At 62.4% G+C, this 24,330-nt stretch overlaps 4 protein-coding genes across 7 annotated transcripts in view; 2 read left to right on the top strand and 2 right to left on the bottom strand.

The window, feature by feature from the left end:
* RIC8A (RIC8 guanine nucleotide exchange factor A) overlaps positions 1 to 24,330 on the bottom strand; it is a 37,061-nt gene continuing 12,731 nt past the window's right edge. Inside the window, exon 12 of the mRNA XM_061353606.1 lies at positions 1 to 10. The gene's annotated coding sequence lies outside the window, so the exon portion shown is untranslated. The remainder of the gene's footprint in view (positions 11 to 24,330) is intronic.
* LOC133212324 (cytochrome c oxidase subunit 8B, mitochondrial) lies at positions 2,053 to 4,897 on the top strand. Its single transcript, XM_061353585.1, is given in 3 exon segments — positions 2,053 to 2,130; positions 2,133 to 2,261; positions 4,693 to 4,897. Coding segments are annotated over 3 exon segments (306 nt in total). The 3' UTR covers positions 4,792 to 4,897.
* On the bottom strand, positions 8,038 to 18,727 carry PSMD13 (proteasome 26S subunit, non-ATPase 13). The gene is given in 14 exon segments (XM_061353587.1): positions 8,038 to 8,295; positions 8,901 to 9,017; positions 10,967 to 11,047; positions 11,884 to 11,946; positions 12,404 to 12,529; positions 12,608 to 12,687; positions 13,094 to 13,265; positions 14,066 to 14,152; positions 14,394 to 14,437; positions 14,806 to 14,861; positions 14,937 to 14,971; positions 17,105 to 17,183; positions 18,282 to 18,509; positions 18,511 to 18,727. Coding segments are annotated over 14 exon segments (1,452 nt in total). The 5' UTR covers positions 18,699 to 18,727; the 3' UTR covers positions 8,038 to 8,199.
* SIRT3 (sirtuin 3) lies at positions 18,713 to 23,755 on the top strand. Of its 4 annotated transcripts, none has more exons than XM_061353588.1 (7): positions 18,713 to 18,733; positions 19,363 to 19,563; positions 20,118 to 20,350; positions 20,491 to 20,591; positions 20,721 to 20,882; positions 21,173 to 21,382; positions 23,674 to 23,755. In XM_061353588.1, the coding sequence occupies exons 2-7, from the start codon at positions 19,484 to 19,486 to the stop codon at positions 23,692 to 23,694; spliced, it is 807 nt and encodes a 268-aa protein (XP_061209572.1). In that variant the 5' UTR covers positions 18,713 to 18,733; positions 19,363 to 19,483; the 3' UTR covers positions 23,695 to 23,755. The 4 variants fall into 4 exon arrangements, with proteins under 4 accessions (XP_061209572.1, XP_061209575.1, XP_061209574.1 ...); XM_061353591.1 differs by lacking the exon at positions 18,713 to 18,733 and adding an exon at positions 18,850 to 18,891 and having other exon boundaries at positions 19,366 to 19,563; XM_061353590.1 differs by lacking the exon at positions 18,713 to 18,733 and adding an exon at positions 18,872 to 18,891.

Raw genomic sequence — 24,330 nt, 5'->3', positions numbered from 1 at the left:
CCTGGAGCAGCTTTTTCCTGCCGGAAAACCCCAGGGAGGAGGCTGAGGGAAGGAGCAGCAGCAGCAGCAGCAGCAGCAGTGAGTGTTCAGGGGAAGGAAAGGAGCTGCTGGGTCCTCTCCTCACCAAAACAAGGGTGGGAAGGCGCAAAGAGCTCCCTGCATCTTCTGCTCGCCAGGTTCCAGCCCGCAGCCGAGGAGCAGGATGCTCCCTGCAGGCAGAGCCTGGCTGGATCCATCCTATTGCTGCCAATACCTGGAGAAACCCTGATGGGCAGCAAGCAGCGGAGCCCACCCCTTGGTGCCTGCTCCGAGCTCTGCTCCTTTGGCCCCCGAGGATCTGAGCTCAGCGCTTCCTGCAGCAAGTTCAGTCCATTCCCATCCCGAACCTCCTGCCCCAGGCCAGGGCTGAGCCGGTGGCTGCGGTGGGTTCCCAGCAGCTCCGGGGTGCAGGAGCCTCCTCCAGCACACGGGGGCAGCGCTTTACCCGCAGTGACCCCGCAGCTCGGGCACCGCTGCCTTCGTCTCGCTAAGGGGACGCTCAAAGAGCTTCACTCCGCAAATCCCCTTCCCGCAGGGAGGCCGAACCCCCTCAAAGGCACGGCCGAGCTCGGAGCATCTGACCCCGAGCAGGGGCAAAACTGCTCCTGGCCGAGAAACTGCCCTGGGCAAAGGGCTCCAACCTCCGCCAGGGACGAGCCCACCTGAAGGGGCTGCTGCACACCCTGGAGCTGCAAGAGGAGCCGGGAGAGGAGGGCGCATTCCCGACTGCGGGGGGAACAACCCCGGGCGGGTCCGTGCGGACTCCTGCAGAGCTGCTGCTGAAGGAGGGGCCGCGGCGGGGTCACCCCGCACAGGGGGACCGTGCTGAAGCCGAGGGGCACCGTAAGGATGTGGGGCTGCTGGAGCGAGCCCAGAGGAGGCCACGGAGCTGCTGCGAGGGCTGGAGCGGCTCTGCTCTGGAGCCAGGCTGAGGGAGCGGGGCTCACCGCGTACGGAGGAGCCTGAGTGCGTGCGGGTTCAAGCCCATGCAAACACTGGCAGTGAAGGGAGATGGGGAAGCTGTCCCCACAGATGGGATGAGCCAGGTCCTGCTCTCTATGGGCAGAGATCCGGCATCGCATCAGCAACAGCTTAAACCAGCACATGGCGCTTTGAGTGTTAAAGGTTTTAACAAGCGAGAGGGGAGATCACACAGAGCAGCATGGCCGGGCCCCACCTTGCTGGTGGGGATGCAGGCTTTGACCTCTCAGACGTGGACCGTTGGGTGCTGCTGAGGGTGAGCAGAGGGCGATGGGGACGGACAAGCTCCCGTGCAGGGGACGGGGCTGCTGCACCCTTTAGAGCGGCGGCTGCCAGCGGCCCGGGGATGGGGATGGGATGGCCCCGTGATGGGGATGGGATGGCCCCGTGATGGGGATGGGATGGCCCTGCCCGGTGACAGGGATGGGATGGCCCTGCCCGGTGATGGGGATGGGATGGTCCTGCCCGGTGATGGGAATGGGATGGTCCTGCCCGGTGACAGGGATGGGATGGCCCTGCCCAGTGATGGGAATGGGATGGCCCCGTGATGGGGATAGGATGGCCCCGTGACAGGGATGGGATGGCCCCGTGACTGGGATGGGAATGGGATGGCCCTGCCCAGTGACAGGGGTGGAATGGACCTGCCCAGTGACAGGGATGGGATGGCCCTGCCCGGTGTCGGGGATGGGATGGCTCTGCCCGGTGATGGGAATGGGATGGCCCTGCCGGTGATGGGAATGGGATGGCTCTGCTCAGTGACAGGGATGGGATGGCCCCATGATGGCGATGGGATGGCCCCGTGACGGGGATGGGAATGGGATGGCCCTGCCCGGTGTCGGGGATGGGATGGCCCTGCCCGGTGATGGGGATGGGATGGCCCCGTGATGGGGATAGGATGGCCCCGTGACGGGGATGGGAATGGGATGGCCCTGCCCGGTGATGGAAATGGGATGGTCCTGCCCGGTGATGGGAATGGGATGGCCCTGCCCGGTGACAGGGATGGGATGGCCCCGTGACGGGGATGGGAATGGGATGGCCCTGCCCGGTGTCGGGGTGACAGCGGTGACAGCCGTGACGGGCCGGGCAGCTGCAGTGCGAGGAGCCGCGTCCCCTCCCCGTGTGCCAGCGCCATGCCCGGGCTCCAGCGCAGCTCCCGGCTCCTGACACCGCTGCTGCGGCCATTGCGGGTCCCCCGAGCGCACATCAGGTCCCAGCCCCCGGAGCACCCGCTCTCGCCTGCCGTGAGTAACGGGGGGACGGGGGGGGCACCAGCTCCATGGGGACAAAGGGGGGGCTCCAGCTGCAGGGACCCCCCGTCAGAGGGGCACAAGCGCCCTCTGCATCGCAGCAAACTGGTTTGGGGGTTCTAAGGCAAAAGGGGAGGGGGGGAGGAGGACGGGTGCCTCCCCCGCAGCAGCACGGGCTCTGGTCTGCTCCCCACAGCAGGCGCACCCGCTCCTCCTGTTTGAGCCCCTGTTTTACCCTCTGGGCTTTAGGGACCTGCTACAGGGAGGCAAAGCCAAGGCACAGCCCAAGGACGCAGGGAGGGGGTGGCAGCACCCCCAGCCCGCACAGGGACAGCCCCGGCCGTGCCCCCCCCATGGAGCACTCACCCCAGAGCTGGTGTCCCCCCAGCAAGGACGGGGGCTGCTGCCGGCCGCGGCCCCTGCATCCCCTGAGACGGCCCGGGCCGGGGGGCAGAGCTCGGGGCAGGGGCTGTGCACCGTGAGCCCCGGCTGGACCCGGGCCCTGCCCCTGGGGCTCGGCCCCGCTGTGTCCCCGGGCCCCGGAGCCCGTGGGCGCCTGAAGGCAGCGGGGGCAGCGCGAGGGGCTCGGGGCCGGGGCCGGCGGCTCCGCCAAAGTCATCTCAAAGTCAGGGGCAGCTGCGGGGAGCGGAGCCCGGGCCCGCGGCCAGGGACAGGCGGGGGCGGCTGCGGCCCCAGAGAGGGACAGGGCGGGCGTCCCGGGGCTGCGGCACTGACCCGGCTGTGGCACTGAGCCTGCAGTGACACTGACCCGGCTGTGGCACCCATTGATCCTGCTGTGACACCCATTGATCCTGCTGTGCACCCATTGACCGTGCTGTGGCACCCATTGATCCTGCTGTGACACCCATTGATCCTGCTGTGGCACCCATTGATCCTGCTGTGACACCCATTGATCCTGCTGCGACACTGAGCCTGCTGTGGCACCCATTGATCCTGCTGTGACACCCATCCTGCTGCGACACTGACCCTGCTGTGGCACCCATTGATCCTGCTGTGACACTCATCCTGCTGCGACACTGACCCTGCAGTGCATTGATCCTGCTGTGCCACCCACCCTGCTGTGACACTGAGCCTGCTGTGCATTGATCCTGCTGTGCATTGATCCTGCTGTGGCACCCACCCTGCTGTGGCACCCATTGATCCTGCTGTGCATTGATCCTGCTGTGACACCCATTGATCCTGCTGTGGCACCCATTGATCCTGCTGTGGCACCCATTGATCCTGCTGTGACACCCATTGATCCTGCTGCGACACTGAGCCTGCTGTGGCACCCATTGATCCTGCTGTGACACCCATTGATCCTGCTGTGGCACCCATTGATCCTGCTGTGACACCCATTGATCCTGCTGTGGCACCCATTGATCCTGCTGTGGCACCCATTGATCCTGCTGTGGCACCCATTGATCCTGCTGTGACACCCATTGATCCTGCTGTGGCACCCATTGATCCTGCTGTGACACCCATTGATCCTGCTGTGGCACCCATTGATCCTGCTGTGCATTGATCCTGCTGTGGCACCCATCCTGCTGTGACACTGACCCCGCTGTGACACCAAGCCTGCAGTGGCACTGACCCTGCTGTGGCACCCATCCTGCTGTGCATTGATCCTGCTGTGGCACTGACCCTGCTGTGCATTGATCAGAGAAGAGATTCAGAGCAGCCCAAGGAGAAGGACTTGGGGGTGCTGGTCCATGAGAAAATGAACATGAGCCGGCTTCAGTGTGCGCTTGAGCCCAGAAACCAACCCTATCCTGGGCTGCATCCAAAGGAGCGTGACCAGCAGGTCCAAGGAGCTGATCCTGCCCCTCTGCTCTGCTCTCGTGAGACCTCCCCTGGAGCATTGTGTGCAGTTCTGGTGTCCTCAGCATAAAAAGGACATGGAACTGTTGGAACAAGTCCAGAGGAGGCCACGAGGATGCTCAGGGGCTGGAGCAGCTCCTGTATGGAGATAGGCTGAGAAAGTTGGGGCTGTTCAGCCTGGAGAAGAGAAGCTGCGTGGAGACCTCAGAGCAGCTTCCAGTGTCTGAAGGGGGCCTATAGGGATGCTGGGGAGGGACTCTTCATTAGGGACTGCAGTGACAGGACAAGGGGTAATGGGTTCAAACTGAAACAGGGGAAGTTTAGATTGGATCTAAGGAGGAAATTCTTTCCTGTGAGGGTGGTGAGGCACTGGAATGGGTGCCCAGGGAGGTTGTGAATGCTCCATCCCTGGCAGTGTTCAAGGCCAGGTTGGACAGAGCCTTGGGTGCCATGGGTTAGTGTGAGGTGTCCCTGCCCATGGCAGGGGTTGGAACTGGATGATCTTAAGCTCCTTTCCAACCCAAACTACTCTATGATTCTATGATCCTGCTGTGCCACCCACCCCTCCTCCCATCTCACGGCCCCTCCGTGTCTCCCCCTGCAGGAACAAGCCATCGCGTTCTCCATCATGTTCGGATGCTTCCTGCTCCCGACAGGCTGGATCCTGGGCAACATCGAGCACTACAAGAGCAGACCCGAGTGAGGGGCAGCAGAGCAGCCCCGGGCCCTGCTGAGAGCAGACATGAGCGGAACCAAGGCCCCAGGGCAGAGCTTCGCCGGGGGGGAGCCCTTGGGCTTTGCTCATTAAAGTTCCCGTTCACATTGGGGGTGTTGGGTTTGCTTCAGCTCCTCCATAGGGCACGGATGTGACCCCTGCTCGGGGCTCAGTGCTGGCCCTGGCACTGCTGGGAGAGGTTGGACCCGATGATCCCGAAGGTCTTTTCCAGCCTCGCTCATTCCATGGCTCCACAAAGGCGATTCCTTTATGGGGGAGCTGTGGTCTCCCATGGGGCTGGAGCTCACCCCCTGCAGCGGGGCTGGCACCAGGGACACAGGGCACTGACCCGGAGCAAACCCCGGTTAAATCCCAGGCAGGAAACACTCACAGGCTGCAGGGACATCGCCCATGGCCCCATGGAGCGGGGCTGCAGGTCCGGGGTGTCCCCTTCCTGCCCCAAACACAGCTCATTTCCCCCATCAGCTGTTAGGGAGCAGCACTGGCTCTGGGAGCCAGCACCACTGCGGTACCCTGGCATCCTCTGAGCCACAGCTCAAGGGGCAGCTCCTCACCCCCGTGCATGGCTCACACCAGCGGCCAGGCCCCCACAGAACACAGGGCTCCAGGTTCTGGTGCTCAATAGAGCAGCAGCAGCCCCAGTGCCTGCGCTCTGCTGCACTGGGACCATTTCCTTCACCAGCGGCCAGGCCCCCACAGAACACAGGGCTCCAGGTTCTGGTGCTCAATAGAGCAGCAGCAGCCCCAGTGCCTGCGCTCTGCTGCACTGGGACCATTTCCTTCACCAGCAGCCAGGCTCCCACAGAACACAGGGCTCCAGGTTCTGGTGCTCAATAGAGCAGCAGCAGCCCCAGTGCCTGCGCTCTGCTGCACTGGGACCATTTCCTTCACCAGCGGCCAGGCCCCCACAGAACACAGGGCTCCAGGTTCTGGTGCTCAATAGAGAGAGCAGCAGCCCCAGTGCCTGCGCTCTGCTGCACTGGGACCATTTCCTTCACCAGCAGCCAGGCTCCCACAGAACACAGGGCTCCAGGTTCTGGTGCTCAATAGAGCAGCAGCAGCAGCCCCAGTGCCTGCGCTCTGCTGCACTGGGACCATTTCCTTCACCAGCAGCCAGGCTCCCACAGAACACAGGGCTCCAGGTTCTGGTGCTCAATAGAGCAGCAGCAGCCCCAGTGCCTGCGCTCTGCTGCACTGGGACCATTTCCTTCACCAGCAGCCAGGCTCCCACAGAACACAGGGCTCCAGGTTCTGGTGCTCAATAGAGCAGCAGCAGCCCCAGTGCCTGCGCTCTGCTGCACTGGGACCATTTCCTTCATTCCCTGCGTGCAGGGAGGGGCCCCCCGAGGGGATGGAGCTTTGTGAAGCCCCTTCCCTCCATACCTATGGAACGCAGCAGTGTCCCCATCGCAGGTGCCTCCTGCTCCCTGAGGTCGGTGGCCCAGGAGCGGGCCCTGAAGCACAGGATGGAGGAGGGAACGTCCCAGTGCCCTGCACAGGAGGCGGCAGCATCGGGGTTCCCCCACCCCAGCAGTGGGACCGGCCCAAGCAGAGCAGAACCAGCACCGGGGGCAGAACCGGAGCTCAACAGCTCCAGCCAGGAAGAGGCTCAGGCCCAAGGGGGCACAGGGGAGTGTGATGGGGCTGAAGGCTCCCTTTGCCCCTGCAGAGCAGAACCAGCACCGAGGGCAGAACCGGAGCTCAACAGCTCCAGCCAGGAAGAGGCTCAGGCCCAAGGGGGCACAGGGGGGTGTGATGCGGCTGACGGCTCCCTTTGCCCCTGCAGAGCAGAACCAGCACCAGCCACAAGCTTCTTTCTGCCCATTGCTGGCATGGAACCCCTGAGCCCAAGCAGTGAGGCACAAGCAGCACAGAGCCCCCGAGGCTCCCTGTGGTGACCCAGAGATGAGGCAAGCAGAGCTCCTGAGCCACAGCAGTAACCGAATGGGCACCACAACCCCTGACCATGGACACACAGGGGCAGGGTTTAAACACCCACTTGGAGCCCAAGGAAATCATCCCGATTCTGAGGTTAGCGGTAGGTGAACACACCTCTGCCCAACTTACAGCCCTGCGTGCCCCTGCCCAACTTACAGCCCCTCTCTGCCCCTGCCCAACTTACAGCCCCTCTCTGCCCCTGCCCAACTTACAGCCCCTGTCTGCCACTGCTGCCTTGCACTCAGGAGCACTATGCATCCAATAGGGCCTATAGGGATGCTGGGGAGGGACTCTTCATTAGGGACTGCAGTGACAGGACAAGGGGTAATGGGTTCAAACTGAAACAGGGGAAGTTTAGATTGGATCTAAGGAGGGAATTCTTTCCTGTGAGGGTGCTGAGGCACTGGAATGGGTGCCCAGGGAGGTTGTGAATGCTCCATCCCTGGCAGTGTTCAAGGCCAGGTTGGACAGAGCCTTGGGTGCCATGGTTTAGTGTGAGGTGTCCCTGCCCATGGCAGGGGGTGGAACTGGATGATCTTAAGGTCCTTTCCAACCCAAACCATTCTATGATTCTATGGAACAGGCACTCCGAGGTAGCCCCAGTTCAGATCCGTTTCCAGCTCCCATGGGCACAATGACCTCCCATCCGTGTGAAGACAGGGTCAGGCCAAACAACCCCATTACAAAGAGCAGTTGTTAAGAGGCAAAAGAGCACAAACCCTCCTCATCTCCGGCCTCTCTGGGGCCTTCCCATCAGTGCCGTTTCCCCAGGCACTGGGACTACAGCTTCATAAAGGAAGCAGAGCACAAGGTGCTACCCACTGACCACGAACCCGCTCTGCTTTCCCCCCGAGCAGAGGCTCAGTGCAAGCGCTGAGGACACAGACGCAGGTAGAGGGGAAAGGGGAGGCAGGGAAGTTTATTCCAGCACCACACAGGAGCCGCTGGGAACCCCAGACCCCCCCAAGGGCAGGAATCTTCCACTGCCTGGGAACCCCTCTGCTGCAGGGCGGGCAGGAGCAGGAGGCTGCTTCAGGCTGCAGTGGGCAGGGGCAGCTGAGCCCTCCTAAGGCCAGTACCACCCCCTAACACCAGGTACAAGGTCAGGCACCGCTGCTGCCCTCACCCAGCAAACAGCCCCTGCTCCGTGACAGGCCCCAGCCCCATCCTCCCACAGCACTGTGATGGATGAACCCTGGCCCGCAGCAGGATGGGGCCCCAGGGCAGTGCCACCCATGCGGGTGAGCAGGGAAATCCCACTTCAAGCACCAAAGGCTCGCACAGCAAAAGGCCACTTACTCCTCCCAACGAGCCTCAAGAGCTGCTCCCCCCCCCCCCCCTCCCCCCTCTCCCAGTATAACGCAGTACAGAGTCAGTGGTGAGTGCTGCTGGCCCCAGCAGCAGCAGGATTCCCTCTCCCGGGGCACTGCAGGGGCTCTATGTCAGGATGTCGTGGGCTTGGTGCTCCACCAGCATCTCCATGCTCCTCACGTCCGTGCACCAGAACTCCAGGCGGTCTTTCATCCCTTTGATCTGCAAGGCAAGCCCACAGCAGCCTCAGCCCCTGTGCCCACCCTCCAGGACAAACACCCCACACCCCACACAACTGCCACGTGTAGGGAAAGATGCTCCTGAACATCCTACACCATGGGAACAGCAAGGGTGGGGGTTAAATGGGAAGGCACAGAAGGGACCGTTTGCATCCAGTGCTCCACGGACTGATGTGTCTGGGTTTTGAGGTGAAGGCCCCTAAATGGTCTCCCAAAACGTTGAGAGGATGCACGTGAGACACTCAGCACCTTCAGCTTCACCACCCCCAACCCTGACACTCCAGGACTGGTTCATGCATTGAGGCCTGAAGCAGCACCCGCACGCCTGCATCCTTCTGGAAAGCAGTCCCAGCACTCGTGCTCCATGGTGTGGCTGTCAAGTGTCACTGTGTGCCTCCTGCTCAGGGCAGCACACACAAGGCACCACACACACAGGGTAAAGGCTGAAGGAGCAATGGGAAAAGGAATGGGGAAAAGCTCATCCACTTCCTCCTGAGCACCCTCAAGAGCACCAAGGAGCCCAGCTCCCAAGCAGTGACCCCTCCCAGCTCTCCCAGCACACACCAGTTGTGCCTTTGCGTCCAGTACCTGTTGCAAGTCCAGCACACGTGGCTGCACCCACGTCATGTGCACCCTCTTGTCCACTTCATCAATGCTGCCCTTCACCAGGCCCACCGAGAGCGCCTTCATCACCAGCAGCTCCACCTGAAACCAGCACAGAGAACTCCAGGGAACAACTGGGAACCCCCCGTTCCCCACAGGAGCAAAGCCCTGAACTCGCTGTGCCTTTGGAGGCGTTCGCCATGCACAGCAAAGCCAAGAGCTGCTCCCACCCCTCCTCCTGCAGGCCAGGCTCCTGCCTGGGGGCTCTGCTGGCTCCTTCTCCCTCCGAGCAGTTTCCCTTTCCTCTGAAACCAGGAAGAACGAGGGAATGGGGAGCAGTCAGTGTGGATGTAGCAGGGCTGGGATGCACCCAACCCATGTGGTGGCCTTTCCCAGTTAAACAGCGTGCCCAGTGGTCAGTGCTGGAGGTGCCCCGTGCCTTTCTTTTAGCAAGACCTTCTGCCGCATCCCTGCTGGTGCCCTGGTGAGCCATGGAACAGAGCAGCACAGGAGCAGCAGCAAACCTCCCAGCTCCAAGGGCTGTGGCTGAGGCCTGAAGCTGAGGGGGCAGCCAGCCCCGAGCAGTGCTCCTCTGGGAGCAGCACCAGCTCTGATGCAGCTGAGGGGAATGTGCTGGCAATGAGAGGAACCCAACAGACTGCGCCCACACGAAGCATGGTGAGGGCGAGCAGAGCCCTGCAACAACCCCAAGCAGCTCCAAGGCCTCTGAGGGGAAGGAGCAGAGGCTGGGGTCAGCAGGAGCCACAAAGGGGAGCCATGTCCTGGTGGCTCCATTCAGCACTGGCGGAGCAAAGCTGCATCACTGGGTCAGGTCTGCATCACCCCTTCCAGTGCAGGGGGACACTGCAGGACTGGGGAGAGCCCAGCCAAGGGCCACCAAGGCCCTGACACTGCGGAGAGGCGTTTGTTGAGCCTGGGTAAGAGGTTGCTTGGGGGCACCCCACCACAGTTCCCCAGCACCCACTAACACGGAGGATAGGAGGAACTCGTCCCACAGGGATGCACAGTAAGGGACAGCGGGCACAGCAGGAGTTGCTTCAGCTCAGATCCATCTGGGTAACAGCAGGGAACTCTTCACCAGGAGAGAAATTAAACACGGGGGACACTTCCCCTTGCTGGAAACACTCAAAGCAGGCAGGGCCCTGCACAGCCTAACCCAGAGCAGGTGGGAAGAGACCCCCAGAGCTCTCCTCCAGCTGAACACCAGGACCCAGGGTCCTCAGAATGCATCAGCCGAGAACCAGGAGCACCAAAGCAGCCGATCCCTTCCTAAGGAGCTCTTCAAACACCCAAGAGCAGGGAGGAGATTTCCAACCGGAGCTGGCCCACGGGAGCAGCTCCATCCAGACACTGTGCCCTTGTGGCCAAGAAGGCCAATGGCATCCTGGGGTGTATTAGAAGGGGGGTGGTCAGTAGGTCAAGAGAGGTCCTCCTTCCCCTCTACTCTGCCCTGGTGAGACCCCATCTGGAATATTGGGTCCAGTTCTGGGCCCCTCAGTTCAAGAAGGACAGGGACCTGCTGGAGAGAGTCCAGCGCAGGGCAACTGAGATGATGAAGGGAGTGGAGCATCTCCCTTATGAGGAAAGACTGAGGGAGCTGGGTCTCTATAGTTTGGAGAAGAGGAGACTGAGGGGTGACCTTATTAGTGTATATAAATATATAAAGGGGGAGTGTCCCGAGGATGGAGCCAGGCTCTTCTCAGTGGCAAACAATGATAGGACAAGGGGCAATGGGTACAAACTGGAACACAAGAGGTTCCACTGAAACTCCTTCTCAGTGAGGTGACAGAACACTGGACCAGGCTGCCCAGGGAGGTTGTGGAGTCTCCTTCTCTGGAGACATTCAAAACCCGCCTGGACACGTTCCTGTGTAACCTTATCTGGGTGTTCCTGCTCTGCAGGGGGATTGGACTGGATGAGCTTCTGAGGTCCCTTCCAATCTCTAACATACTGGGATACTGGGATACTGTGATGCTGTGATACACTGAGAGCCCCAGAGGCGCCAGGCCGGTGCCTGCAGCCCAGCTCACCTCGTTCACGGTGACTTTGGCACTCCTGGCGATCTCCTCGAAGGTGAGCTGCCGGTGGTTGGCCGGGCGCGTGAAGGTCATCTGCAGGCAAGCAAACAGCAGCAAGTGAGAACCCGGCCCCGTGCTGCCCTGCACTGCCCCAGCTCCTGCCCTGCCCTGCCCTGCTCTGCTGGCCCCAGCTCCTGCCCTGCTGGCCCCAGCTCCTGCCCTGCTCCCCTTTAACCAGGATGCTGCAAGGGCAAACACACCGATGTGAGCAGAGAGGAGCAGCACCGCTGCCTCCTGCACACACACACACACACCCCCCCTGCCCCAGCCCCAGCACACACAGAGCACACCAGCCAGGGCTGAAACACCTCAGCACAATCAGATCCCTGAGCTAACACAGGACCTTTGGGTTCCCAGTAACACACCAGAAGTGGGATGTGCACACACATTGATACATGGGTGTGTTATGCTTCAGATAACTCGATGTTGAGTTTTGGAAGACCCAGGGCCAGGGAGGCAAAGTGACAGGAAAGAAAGAGTTTGAAACTGTCTGAGAATGAAGGTTTTCAGTGTGTTTTAGAAACCCTTGTTTCTGGAACGCACTCTCCGAGTTATCCCTTCAGGTCCCATCCTCAAGGCACAAAGCTTGCTCCTTCCTTCCCCACCTCCACACCCTGCTGAAGGAGCTCACCCCCCTGGGACTCCCAGTGAGCAGGGCACACAGCAGCAGCCTCTCCCCAGCACCACTTGCCCCCTGGCACCATCCACAGGCACCCTTGGCAGCCAGGAGCTGAAAGCCAGGAGCTCCTATGGGAGGGGTGAAGGAAGGAGCACAGCAGGGAGCAGACTGGTTCACCCCCACCAAACAGCAGCTGGAGCAGCCCCTTCCCTTCTCCCACATCTGCAACAGGCCCCAGCTCCTGGCTCACCTCCATCAGACACAAGAGCTGAATCTTCTGCAGCAGCAACGCTTCGTTTGCAGCCAGGTCTGGCTGGAAGGGCATGGAACAGAACAAATAAACTCATTACTACTTTAACACAAGGTAACCTGTGAACTACAGCTGTGCCAGCCAGCTCTGGTACAGCCAGTGCAGTTAGCACCCACCACCACGCTCCTCAAGGGACAGCCACTATCTCGCACTGGAAGCAGTTCGATACTGGGAGTGAATGGCATTATGGAAATGACATCAGGGGTTATCTTCCTCTGCAGCACCACATGATGGGTTTGCTTTGCCCTTGGGTCACAAGAGACCTCTCTTTACTTCTCTCAATCAAACAAGCACAGAGGGAAGCCAGAAACGACCAGCACACACCAAGGTGAAAGCATCATCACTGTGCTGCATTGGAACTACACCAGTGACCAGATTCCTCAGGGATTCTGCTGGTGAAGATCCAGCTCCCTCTGTAACCCCCAGCGCAGGCCTGCAGCACTGGAACAGCCCCACTCACCTGCTGGCCCCACGCTGACTTCAGGGCCTGGAAGGTCTCCACGTTCCCGCTGTTGAAGGCATAGAGGGTGTCAATGAGCCACTGCCGGTCCGTGCTCCTCAGCGACTCCAGGACGGGGTGCATGAGCTGCAGCACAGGCAGGGTGGTGTCAGTGGGGTAAAAGCAGCTCCTGAGAGCGGCTCAAGTGGGGCAGCAGCAACTCACCAGCTCCCCAAAGTTGTAAACTCCTTCTCCCAAGAGCCCGGCCAGCCCCAGGGTAAAGGCTCTCTCCTGCTGCTCTGATGCTGGGAGGGAAACAACACAAAGCAACAGGGGGATGGAGTGTGGACGAAGCAGCACCTAACCCCTGCAGCCTCAGCCTCCTCTCTGGGCCTGCATTAAATCACCCCCAGCCTCCTCCTCCCCAGGCCTGCAGCAGCCACAGCCGCAGCACAGAGGAGCCGCTCTCTGAACCTATAGCGAGGATTTGGGGAACCAGAACAAACTCTTGTGGTGGGGGCACTTCCTCCCCCCCATCACCTCAGTGCAGGTCAGGAGCACAGTCCTACTCAGCCACTTCTCTTTGTAGCTAACCCCTGGCCCAGGTACAGCCAAAACACACTGAGAAAGCGCCAGTGCCTTCACTCAGACCGAAGGGGTAAAGCAAGGAGTGAAAGCTGGGGCTCCTGTGCTGGGCAGAGGAGGAGTTACCGGGCAGGTCCTTGACGTCAATGCAGCCCAGGAACCGCAGAGCATCCTTGTAGTAGGAGGCGTGGTTCCCGATGGTCTGGTAGTACTTGCTGGAGAGGTCGTAGAAGCGGCTGTGAACCGAGGTCACCCCGGGGAGGTTGTTGAGCATCTCCTCCACCTCCTCGATGGTCTCCTGCAGGAGGGTGAAGACCCGGCTGGGACCGGTGAAGGTCCCCTCAGAGCCCCCCCACTCCCAGCCTTCTAGATCACGGTGTAAAGGCTACAGCAGCCTCGGGTGGGCCACAAGCAACAGCCCCCATGGTAGTAAAGAGGCAGCTGAGGGCACGGCCACTCCACAGCACTAAAGATAAAGCTGCGGCGCTCTCCTCTTACACAGGAGTTGGGTAAACCCCTAAACCAAACCCAAACCTCCCTCAACACAACCCTGCAGCTGCACCTGCACCTGCATGTGCAGACATGTTTTACATGGACTCACCCCACCAAACCCATCCAACCTGTGCTTGCTCTGAGCAACACAAAGCTGCACTGCCTGAAAACTCATCTCAGGTTTCAGAGAGGATTCCAAACAAAGCCAAGAGGTGAAACCCCAACGTGCTTAGCACAGGGAGGGATGCACTAGTCCATGGTCAGCAGCTCAGCAGCAAGCAGCAACACTGCTGAATGCATGACAGCCTCCAAGCTGCAAGCTGGAACAGGTCAAGGTGTTTGTCCTCCCCAGCGGTGCACATCAATGCTGCAGTGACCAGCAATAAGCACAGCACCTCAAATGCTGCATCAGGACCTCACTGACACCCCAGAGGTCTGGCCAGCAGCACTCTATGTGCTTTTACATGGCCCATGGGATGAAAGGCAGAAGTGCAGCTCCCCCTGGCAACCCCAGCAGCTGCAAATCCATCACCATCTCAGCCAAGACCAAAGCCCAGGCGCAGGCACGGCCACGCTGTGGTGCCACTGCCCCAAACCACCCCTCACCTTGGTGACCTGGAGGTCCCCGATGTTGAGCTTCAGCGCCCCAATGGCTGTTTTACACAGGATGACAGCTTCATCGCTGCTCTTCACCTGCACGGCACAGACACGTCTCAGAGCTGCCCCCAGCCCTGCAGCCAAGGGGCCAGGCTGCATCAGCCCAGGCTCTGCTGCAGCTGGTAACGTGCTGCTGCACTGCACCGCAGAGCTGCTGTGCTATCCTGCAGCATGGGTTCAACACACACACATCCTCCTCCCTCAGCTGCACCACAAACACCCACATGGGAAATGATCCCTGCAGGTGAAGTGCCAGAAAGAGCAGCTGCAAACATACCTTTTCCCGAGTCTTTTCCAGGAAAGTAAGGGCCACGCTGGGATCTGAAGCACAGGGGAAAGCAGCAATATCAGGAATTCCTGCTGGAACTCAACCTCAGCCTACAGACACTGGACTCCTCAAGACTGGAAGGGGTTTGCTGTAGTTTACTGCCCAAAGGTGCTGCTCTCTGCAGCCCAAGCTTGCTGCTCACCAGCCTTTCCTCCAGCAAAGAGCAGAGCCGCTGCTCCATGTAGCAGCAATCACACTTCCTGAGTTGATGTCCCCCCCTTTCAATACACCAGCAGCACAAGAGGCTAATGCTGAAGGTTTAGCTGTTGCTGTTAACCAGTTAATGGCTGTTACTATTAACTGGTACCTTCACCAGCATCCGTTGTCACAAGCACTGCAAGCAGGAGGCGAGGACGCTTACCTGTCATCTGCCTGACCACATGGAGGATGATCTCCACCAGGGACAGGGGGTTCACCCTGGAACACAAAGCTCACTGTCAGAGCCGTGCCCGGCAGCAGGAGGGGCCTGAGGGCTCCAGGAACCACACTCACCTGTGCTCAAACTCGCTGATGAAGTTCTCATAGAGCTGCAGGCACAAAGACAGCACCAGTGAGGGCAAGAGGGGCCTTCAGGTCCCCTCCAACACCCACTTCCACCCTGCTCCATCTTCCCAACAAAGCAGAGGGCATCCGACAGGGATGTGTGCTCTGTACAGACCCCAGGAGCCAAAACCTGCTCATTTCAGCCAGCTCTGTCCCTGCAGCCTCCTCCTGCTTGCAGGGGGAGCTCCAGGACTCACCGCATCCAGCACCTCCTGCTCTAGGCTGGCCTCTGCTGTACAACAGGCACAGGGCCAAGGCTTTCCCAGTGCTCCCTGCACACATTGCAGAGAGGCTCTACAGATCCTCGGCTCTTTGTCATGGAAATAACTATCTCCTGGGACACCGCATTTCAACCCGAGCCCACAAAGCCTCCTTGCAGCACCCAGGCCAGATGTGACTGTGCTGAGCCACAAAGCCTCCTTGCAGCACCCAGGCCTGATGTGACTGCACTGAGCCACAGAGCCCCCTTGCAGCACCCAGGCTGATGTGACTGTGCTGAGCCACAGAGCCTCCTTGCAGCACCCAGGCTGATGTGACTGTGCTGAGCCACAAGCCCCTTGCAGCACCCAGGCCGATGTGACTGTGCTGAGCCACAAAGCCCCCTTGCAGCACCCAGGCTGATGTGACTGTGCTGAGCCACAAAGCCCCTTGCAGCACCCAGCCAGATGTGACTGTGCTGAGCCACAAAGCCCCCTTGCAGCACCCAGGCCAGATGTGACTGTGCTGAGCCACAAAGCCCCCTTGCAGCACCCAGGCCTGATGTGACTGTGCTGAGCCACAAAGCCCCCTTGCAGCACCCAGGCCAGATGTGACTGTGCTGAGCCACAAAGCCCCCTTGCAGCACCCAGGCTGATGTGACTGTGCTGAGCCACAAAGCCCCCTTGCAGCACCCAGGCCAGATGTGACTGAACTGTGCTGAGCCACAAAGCCCCCTTGCAGCACCCAGCCAGATGTGACTGTGCTGAGCCACAAAGCCCCCTTGCAGCACCCAGGCTGATGTGACTGTGCTGAGCCACAAAGCCCCCTTGCAGCACCCAGGCCAGATGTGACTGTGCTGAGCCACAAAGCCCCCTTGCAGCACCCAGGCTGATGTGACTGCGCTGAGCCACAAAGCCCCCTTGCAGCACCCAGGCCAGATGTGACTGTGCTGAGCCACAAAGCCCCCTTGCAGCACCCAGGCTGATGTGACTGTGCTGAGCCACAAAGCCCCCTTGCAGCACCCAGGCCAGATGTGACTGTGCTGAGCCACAAAGCCCCCTTGCAGCACCCAGGCCTGATGTGACTGTGCTGAGCCACAGAGCCTCCTTGCAGCACCCAGGCCTGATGTGACTGCACTGAGCCACAAAGCCCCCTTGCAGCACCCAGGCTGATGTGACTGTGCTGAGCCACAGAGCCTCCTTGCAGCACCCAGGCCAGATGTGACTGTGCTGAGCCACAAAGCCCCCTTGCAGCACCCAGGCTGATGTGACTGTGCTGAGCCACAAAGCCCCCTTGCAGCACCCAGGCCAGATGTGACTGTGCTGAGCCACAAAGCCCCCTTGCAGCACCCAGGCCTGATGTGACTGCACTGAGCCACAAAGCCCCCTTGCAGCACCCAGGCCAGATGTGACTGTGCTGAGCCACAAAGCCCCCTTGCAGCACCCAGGCTGATGTGACTGTGCTGAGCCACAAAGCCCCCTTGCAGCACCCAGGCCAGATGTGACTGTGCTGAGCCACAAAGCCCCCTTGCAGCACCCAGGCCAGATGTGACTGTGCTGAGCCACAAAGCCTCCTTGCAGCACCCAGGCCAGATGTGACTGTGCTGAGCGTTCCCAACCTCTCAAATACCCAAAGCATTCGTGACCCCCCCCAACCCATCCCCACGTGTGGCTGCAAACCCCCTGTAACAAAAAGGGAAGGAAAAGGCTCCCCCTGCAGCCCCCCCAAGCCCCTCCAGTGAATGAGGTTACGGAGCCGTTTCCACCTTCTGATGCTCCCACCTTCAACCCCGGCCAGTCTCCACGGCCCCGCAGCCTGCACGCTCCCACCCGGAACCGCATTCACCCAGCCCAGCGGGGCTGGCACAGCCGGGTTCACCGCGCCGGCACCACCGCCCTTTGCCTTCGCTACGGCCTCACCTTGATGAGTCCATCCCCTTGGGCGAAGCAGGGGTCCTGCACGAAGTCCAGGACCTGCAGGGTCAGCTGGTGCCAGAGCCTGCGGGAACGGGAACCACCCCCTGAGCTGGGGCCCTGCACCGGCTCCGAGCCCCACACCCGGCATTCCCATCCCAACATCCCTGTCCTGACATTCCCATCCCAACATCCCCGTCCTGACATTCCCACACTCGGCATTCCCATCCCAACATCCCTGTCCCGACATCCCCATCCCGACATTCCCACACCTGACATTCCCAACATCCCTGTCCCGACATTCCCACCCCAACATTCCATCCCGACATTCCCACACCTGACATTCCCAACATCCCTGTCCCGACATTCCCACACCCGACATTCCCATCCCAACATCCCCGTCCCGACATTCCCACACCCGACATCCCCATCCCAACATCCCTGTTCCGACATTCCCACACCCGACATCCCCATCCCAACATCCCTGTTCCGACATTCCCACACCCGACATCCCCATCCCGACATTCCCACACCCGACATTCCCAACATCCCTGTCCTGACATTCCCATCCCAACATCCCCGTCCCGACATTCCCATCCCAACATCCCTATCCCCACATTCCCACACCCGACATCCCCATCCCGACATTCCCATTCCAACATCCCCATCCCGACATTCCCACACCCGGCATTCCCATCCCAACATCCCTGTCCCAACATTCCCATCCCAACATCCCTGTCCCGACATTCCTCTCCCGACATTCGCATCCCCACATCCCTGTCCCGACATTCCCATCCCGACATTCCCACACGCGACGTTCCCATCCCGACACCCCTGTCCCGACATTCCCATTTCCGACATCCCTGTTCCAACGTTCCCATCCCGACATCCCTGTCCCGACATCCCCATCCCAACATCCCTGCCCCGACATCCCCATCCCAACATCCCTGTCCCGACATCCCCATCCCAACATCCCTGTCCCGACATTCCCACACCCGACATTCCCATCCCAACATTCCCACACCAACGTTCCCATCCCTACGTTCCCATCCCGACATCCCCGTCCCGCCGTTACCCACGCGGACAAAGCCCGAACGCTCCCCGCTGCCCCAGACCCCCCCCGAGGGCACGAACCGGGGGTAACGCGGCCACCAGCCCCGCGCCCGCCGGGCCCCGCACTCACTTCTTGTTGTAGAGCTCCTCGAGGCGGTGCCACACCGCGGCCTGCCCCGGGCCCGCGCTCTGGCTCTGGCTCTGCTGCAGGAACCCCGGCACGTCCTTCATGGCGGCGGCGGCACCGGCACCAGCCCCGGCCCAGGCCGCGCTCCGGAGCTGCACACTCACTTCCGGCCCGCGCGGGGCATGCCGGGTACCGTAGGGCTCCGCGGTGACCCCCCCCCCCGGGCCCCGCTGTAACCATGGCAACGCGTCGCGCACCCCAATCCCCCCCCAACCACCCCATCAGGGCCCCCCCGCATCCCCCGCACCGGCTCCGAGCGGGGCCCGCAGCGGGGCCGGGCAGGGCCGGGCCGGGAGGCGGCGGCGGCTCCGCGCTCCTCCTCGGGGCACTGCGGTAGCGCGGGGCGGGAAGCGCGGCCATGGAGCGCGGGGCGCGGCGGGGGCTGCTGGCGGCCGGTGAGAGCGGGGGGGGGGGGTGCGAGGGGGGTGCGAGGGGGGTGCGGGGGCGCTGCGGGTCCCTCCCTCACCGGTTTTTCCCTTGCAGCCTGGCGGAGCCTGCGGGAGCGCGGCCCGGCCCGGATCCCGCTCAGCGCCGCGGGCCCCGCTGCTCGCAGGTACGGGGAGGCCGAGCCGGGCCCTTGGGGTGGGGGCGCGGGCCCGAGGAGATCCCCTCCGGGTCAATGGGGCAGCGCCGCGGCGTTAACGGGGTCCCGGCGGGGCTTCCCCCGCCTGCCCCTCGCCCATCAGGCGCCGGCAGGGACGGTTCAGCCCCGGTGCTGACCGGCGGCTCCCCTGGCACCGGGCATGGGGAGCAGGGCACAGCATCACCGGGGACAGCATCACCCTGCGGGGACCCCTGGCACTCAGCCCCGTACCCCCCGCGCAGCGCAGATCAACCGGGGAGCCCCAGCGCGGCTGCTCCGCAGCCCCGCGCCCACCGCGCTCCCGGGTACCGGGGATGGATTTGAGGTCCGCATGGAGCGCAACGGCAGTACCGGCCCCGGGCTCGGGCGGGCGGACCGAAGCGCCAGGGCCGTTTCCAGCTGAGCCGCTGCCAGCCCGGGCTCTGCTTGCCCTGTTCCCAGCAGGATCCCGGGGTCAAGGCTCCTCTCCCTGTCTGCGGCCGCCGGAGCCGTCCTGGGGCTGGGCCGGTGCGGAGGTGACGGAGGGAGGCAGCGGCTCACCCTGCGGGATGTGGCGGAGCTCATGCGGAGCAAGGAATGTCACCGGGTGGTGGTGATGGCTGGAGCTGGGATCAGCACCCCCAGCGGCATCCCGGACTTCAGGTACCGCCTCCAGGAATTCCCTCAGTGCTGGAAGAGACGAGACCTCAGCTCGGTGCTGGTCCCCTGGTCCCTGCCACTCTCGCCCTCCTGCTTTGCTTTTCTGTGCCAGGCCTTAAAGCTCCTCCAGCTCCAACCCCTGCCAGGGCAGGGACCCCTTCCACTGGAGCAGCTTGCTCCAAGCCCCTGTGTCCAACCTGGCCTTGAGCACTGCCAGGGATGGGGCAGCCACAGCTTCTCTGGGCACCCTGTGCCAGCGCCTCAGCACCCTCACAGGGAAGAGCTTCTGCCTAAGAGCTCAGCTCAGTCTCCCCTCGGGCAGGTTCAAGCCATTCCCCTTGGCCTGTCCCTACAGGCCCTTGTCCCAAGCCCCTCTCCAGGTTTCCTGCAGCCCCTTTAGGCACTGGAGCTGCTCTCAGGTCTCCCCTTCAGGAGCCTTCTCTTCTCCAGGCTGCCCCAGCCCAGCTCTCCCAGCCTGGCTCCAAAGCAGAGCACATCCCCACTGTCACTGCCTCATCCCTTCTGCACCCTGACTGCAGCCCCTCTCCCCTCTGCAGGTCCCCGGGGAGCGGGCTCTACAGTAACCTGGAGCAGTACAACCTCCCCTACCCAGAGGCCATCTTTGAGCTCACCTATTTCTGTATCAACCCCAAGCCCTTTTTCACTCTGGCCAAGGAGCTCTACCCCGGCAACTACAGACCCAACTATGCCCACTACTTCCTGAGGCTGCTGCACGACAAGGGGCTGCTCCTGCGCCTCTACACCCAGAACATCGACGGGCTGGAGCGGGGTGAGCTCTCCCTTCCCCATTGCAGCAGCAGGGCAGGGGTGAGGCTGGGCAGCAGAGCAGGAGGCAGGGCTGGGACAGGCCCAGTGAGTTCCTGCCTTCACCGTGTGCTGAGCTGCTCCTTTCCCATGTGCTGTGCCCAGTTGCTGGGATCCCTCCCCACAGGCTGGTGGAAGCCCACGGCACCTTTGCCACTGCCTCCTGCACCGTGTGTCGAAGGAGCTTCCCAGGAGAGGACTTCAGGGTGAGTGCTGGCCGATGGGCATCGCCCAGGTCAATGGGAGGAGGAGGAGGAGAAGCTTGGCAGGGCTGTGACTGCCTCAGGCCTGGGGGCTTGGTGGAGGCTTGGGGCTGTGGTTCCCTCTCGCTGCAGGGGGATGTGATGGCAGACAGGGTCCCTCGCTGCCCCGTCTGCACCGGGCTCATCAAACCCGACATCGTGTTCTTCGGCGAGGAGCTCCCGCAGCGCTTCCTGCTGCACGTGGCCGACTTCCCCATGGCCGACCTGCTCTTTGTCATCGGAACGTCCCTGGAGGTCTGCGGCCCGGGGGACCGGGGCAGAGGGGCTTAGAGGAGAAGGCAAGGAGCGGGGTTATGGAGGTAGAACCTGAGGTGGCCGGAGGGAAAGGGGGTGCCTGCACCCGAGACCCTCTGGAAGCGCCCTGTGCTCTGTGAGAGCAGAGCGGGAGCTGAGCTTTGGGGTACCCGAGGGAAGGTCCCTGGAGGCACCCACAGTGGGGACCGGTTCCACGCAGGGCTCACAGCTCGGGGTGGGTGAATTGGAGCCCTCAGTGGGTGATGCTCTCCCTGCCCCTCCGCTTGCAGGTGGAGCCCTTTGCCAGCCTGGCCGGGGCCGTGCGCGGCTCCGTTCCCCGGGTGCTCATCAACAGAGACCTCGTGGGCCCCTTTGCGTGGCAGCAGCGGCACAAGGACGTGGCCCAGCTCGGGGACGTGGTCCATGGGGTGCAGGCGCTGGTGGAGCTGCTGGGCTGGAGCCGGGAGCTGCAGGCGCTCATCCAGGAGGAGAAGGAAAAGGTGGGGAGGGCTCAGAGCCACGGCTCAGCCTCTTCCTTGCTGGGGCTGGGGCTGGAGCTGTGCCGGGGGAGCAGGTTGGGGTTGCAGGGGCTGCACTGGCTCTGCAGACACTGCCCAGCCTGGAGCCTGCAGCTACTGCCCAGCCTGCAGCCACTGCCCAGCCTGCAGCCACTGCCCAGCCTGCAGCCACTGCCCAGCCTGCAGCCTGCAGCCACTGCCCAGCCTGCAGCCACTGCCCAGCCTGCAGCCACTGCCCAGCCTGCAGCTACTGCCCAGCCTGCAGCCTGCAGCCACTGCCCAGCCTGCAGCCCCTGCCCAGCCTGCAGCCACTGCCAGCCACTGCCCAGCCTGAGCCACTGCCCACCTGCACCACGCCCAGCCTGCAGCCACTGCCCAGCCACGCCCAGCCTGAGCCACTGCCCACCTGCAGCCACTGCCCAGCCTGCAGCCACTGCCCAGCCTGCAGCCCCTGCCCACCACCACCCCCCACCCACCACCCCACCCCACCCCAGCCTGCAGCCACTGCCCAGCCTGCAGCCTGCAGCCACTGCCCAGCCTGCAGCCACTGCCCAGCCTGCAGCCACTGCCCAGCCTGCAGCCACTGCCCAGCCTGCAGCCTCACCCAGCCTGTAGCCACTGCCCAGCCTGCAGCCTGCAGCCACTGCCCAGCCTGCAGCCACTGCCCAGCCTGCAGCCTGCAGCCACTGCCCAGCCTGCAGCCACTGCCCAGCCTGCAGCCACTGCCCAGCCTGCAGCCACTGCCCAGCCTGCAGCCTGCAGCCACTGCCCAGCCTGCAGCCTGCAGCCACTGCCCAGCCTGCAGCCACTGCCCAGCCTGCAGACACTGCCCAGCCTGCACCACCCCACCCACCCACCAGCCTGCAGCCACTGCCCAGCCTGCAGCCACTGCCCAGCCTGCAGACACTGCCCAGCCTGCAGCCTGCGCTCACAGGGCCCCGAGAGGTGCAGAAAGGTTAAAAAGCACCAAGAGGCCCCAAACCCAACCCCAACCCCGGGGCTGCCTCGCAGGGAGGGTGAGCGCATGGGCTGGTGCTGCAGTGGTCCAGGAGGGGAGGATGCACCGGGCTCAGGTGAAACAGGGAGCGCAGGGGAAGGGCCAGGCTCTGCGCTGGCTGGGAGGATGCTGTGACCCACCTGGGTGCTGCCAAGGTTTCCATTGGTTTCCTCTGGGTGCTGGCTTGTTCCCAAGGGCACCAACAGAGCTCTGCAGGTGCAGGTGCAGCTCCTGAGCTGGCGGTGCCCGGTGGGAGCATCCCCCATTGCCTGTGTGGGGATCAGCAGGACTCAGCACCAGTGACACCGAACAGGGGTGCTCTTGAGGCAGTGCCTGCTGTGGAAGGCTCCAGCAGCCTGAGCTGCTGCTCTGGGCTGGGTTCAAGCTGCTTTGTCCCTGGCCAGGAGGCTGGGGCACTGCTGATGGCAAAGGAACACGAGGTTACCGAGCTAAAGCAAGGGCAGCTTCCCTCTCCCTGTACATCCATCCCATCGCTTTGGTTCCATGTCTAGTGGGGTTCCTGCTCACTGGAGAAGGAACAGCAGTAACAAAGGGAGGCTCCACTGGTGCTGGGTGAGACTGGACAAGGTGCACTGGTGCCAGCCAGGCCAGGGCGTGCTCCCTCCACCCCACAGCACAGTTGTTAACAAGATTTTTCCCCACTGATAATTTAGCTCTCCTTTTCCCCATTGATCCTTTATTTCCCTTACATCTGGGATCCGAGGTCTCCAGCAGTAAGTAATGATACGAGAGCAAGATCTTAATGATGCCAAGTTCAGTGCTAGGGGTGATGACTGCATTGCTTTAGGGCTGCTGGGAAGATCCTTCCTCATCTGGCATCAATCACTTCCCAGGCTTCTTTAAGTGAAGCAGCAGCTGTAGCTCCTGGGCTGGGCCAGCCCCCACTTGTGCACTGGGCCCAGCACTGGTGCCTGCTCCCTGCAGGGAGAACCCAGTTGTATTCAACAGATGCATCTTCCCTGTGGGACTTCCTCAATCCTGCCTTTGGGATTCCAGTCCAGCACTCAGGTCCTTCTCACCTGCAGCAGGTGCTGGGGTTGGGGTGTGCAGGAGGGGTCAGGCTCCTGCATTGTGCAGTGTGCGAGGCCAGCCCTTGGGTTAATGCTTGTGCTGCCCAGAGCCCGGGGGATGACGCGATGCCGATGGGGTAAAGCACAAACCCCAGAGTGCTGCTCCCAGTGGGGACTGGTGCTGGGAAGCGCTGCTGGTGGGAGCGGGAAGGGCCCGGCTCATGCTGTGGTTGCTCTGCTTTTAGCTGGACGCCAAGTTCAAGTAGGAGCTGCTGGAGGGGCCGGGCGCTGGCAGAGGAGCTGCGGTGACACCAGCACGGGCAGAGCCGTGGCAGAGGCCACCAGCCCGGCACCAGGGCACCGGGGCACCGGGGCCAGAGCAGAGCCCACGTGAAGGTTTTCCTACCTGAGAGCTCGGGGCAGCCCCCTCATCTGGCACCTCTAAGGACACCTCCCTCTCCCATGGCTGCCAGGCCACAGCCCGGCCCGGCTCCAGCATGGACCGCACCAGTGCACACCAGCACCTGCCCGTCAGAGGAGGTTCCAGCACCCAGCACCCAGCCTGGGGCTCCCTCTGCCCGAGCCAGCCAAGCTCAGGGACCCCCCCAGGCCCTGGGCTCTCAGGGAGCAAGAGCCGGAAGTGCTGAGGGTCAGGCCTGAGGGCAGGAGCGCCTGGAGCGAAGTCTTCCAGCTCCCCCCGGGGCAGAGCATCTCCCACTCCCGCAGCTCCTCCTCAGGCACTGGCCCCAGTCCTCAGGTGCCAGCTCTGCAGGCCCACAGTGCCCATTGCTCAGATGCAGGGACAGATGCTCATAGGGACAGATGCTCATAGGGACGAGCTGCCCTGGGGCCTGGTCACTGGGGGCACCCCCAGCTGCTGACATCTGGAATCAGTGCAATGG

This window comes from Neopsephotus bourkii, unplaced genomic scaffold (genome assembly GCF_033783945.1).
Source record: "Neopsephotus bourkii isolate Nb327-2 ecotype Australia unplaced genomic scaffold, CSIRO-AGI_Nbou_v1 NB_689, whole genome shotgun sequence".
Classification (NCBI taxonomy): Eukaryota; Metazoa; Chordata; class Aves; order Psittaciformes; family Psittacidae; genus Neopsephotus; species Neopsephotus bourkii.
The sequence above is the reverse complement of the archived record's forward strand: the minus strand, read 5'-3'. Positions and strand labels throughout refer to the sequence as shown.

Bases quoted from the DNA above. Each gene is read 5' to 3' on its own strand.
- SIRT3 (XM_061353588.1), top strand. From the start codon at position 19,484: ATGCGGAGCAAGGAATGTCACCGGGTGGTGGTGATGGCTGGAGCTGGG. The intron at 20,883-21,172 runs GTCTGCGGCCCG...CTCCGCTTGCAG, and splicing joins TCATCGGAACGTCCCTGGAG to GTGGAGCCCTTTGCCAGCCT. The intron at 21,383-23,673 runs GTGGGGAGGGCT...CTCTGCTTTTAG, and splicing joins TCCAGGAGGAGAAGGAAAAG to CTGGACGCCAAGTTCAAGTA.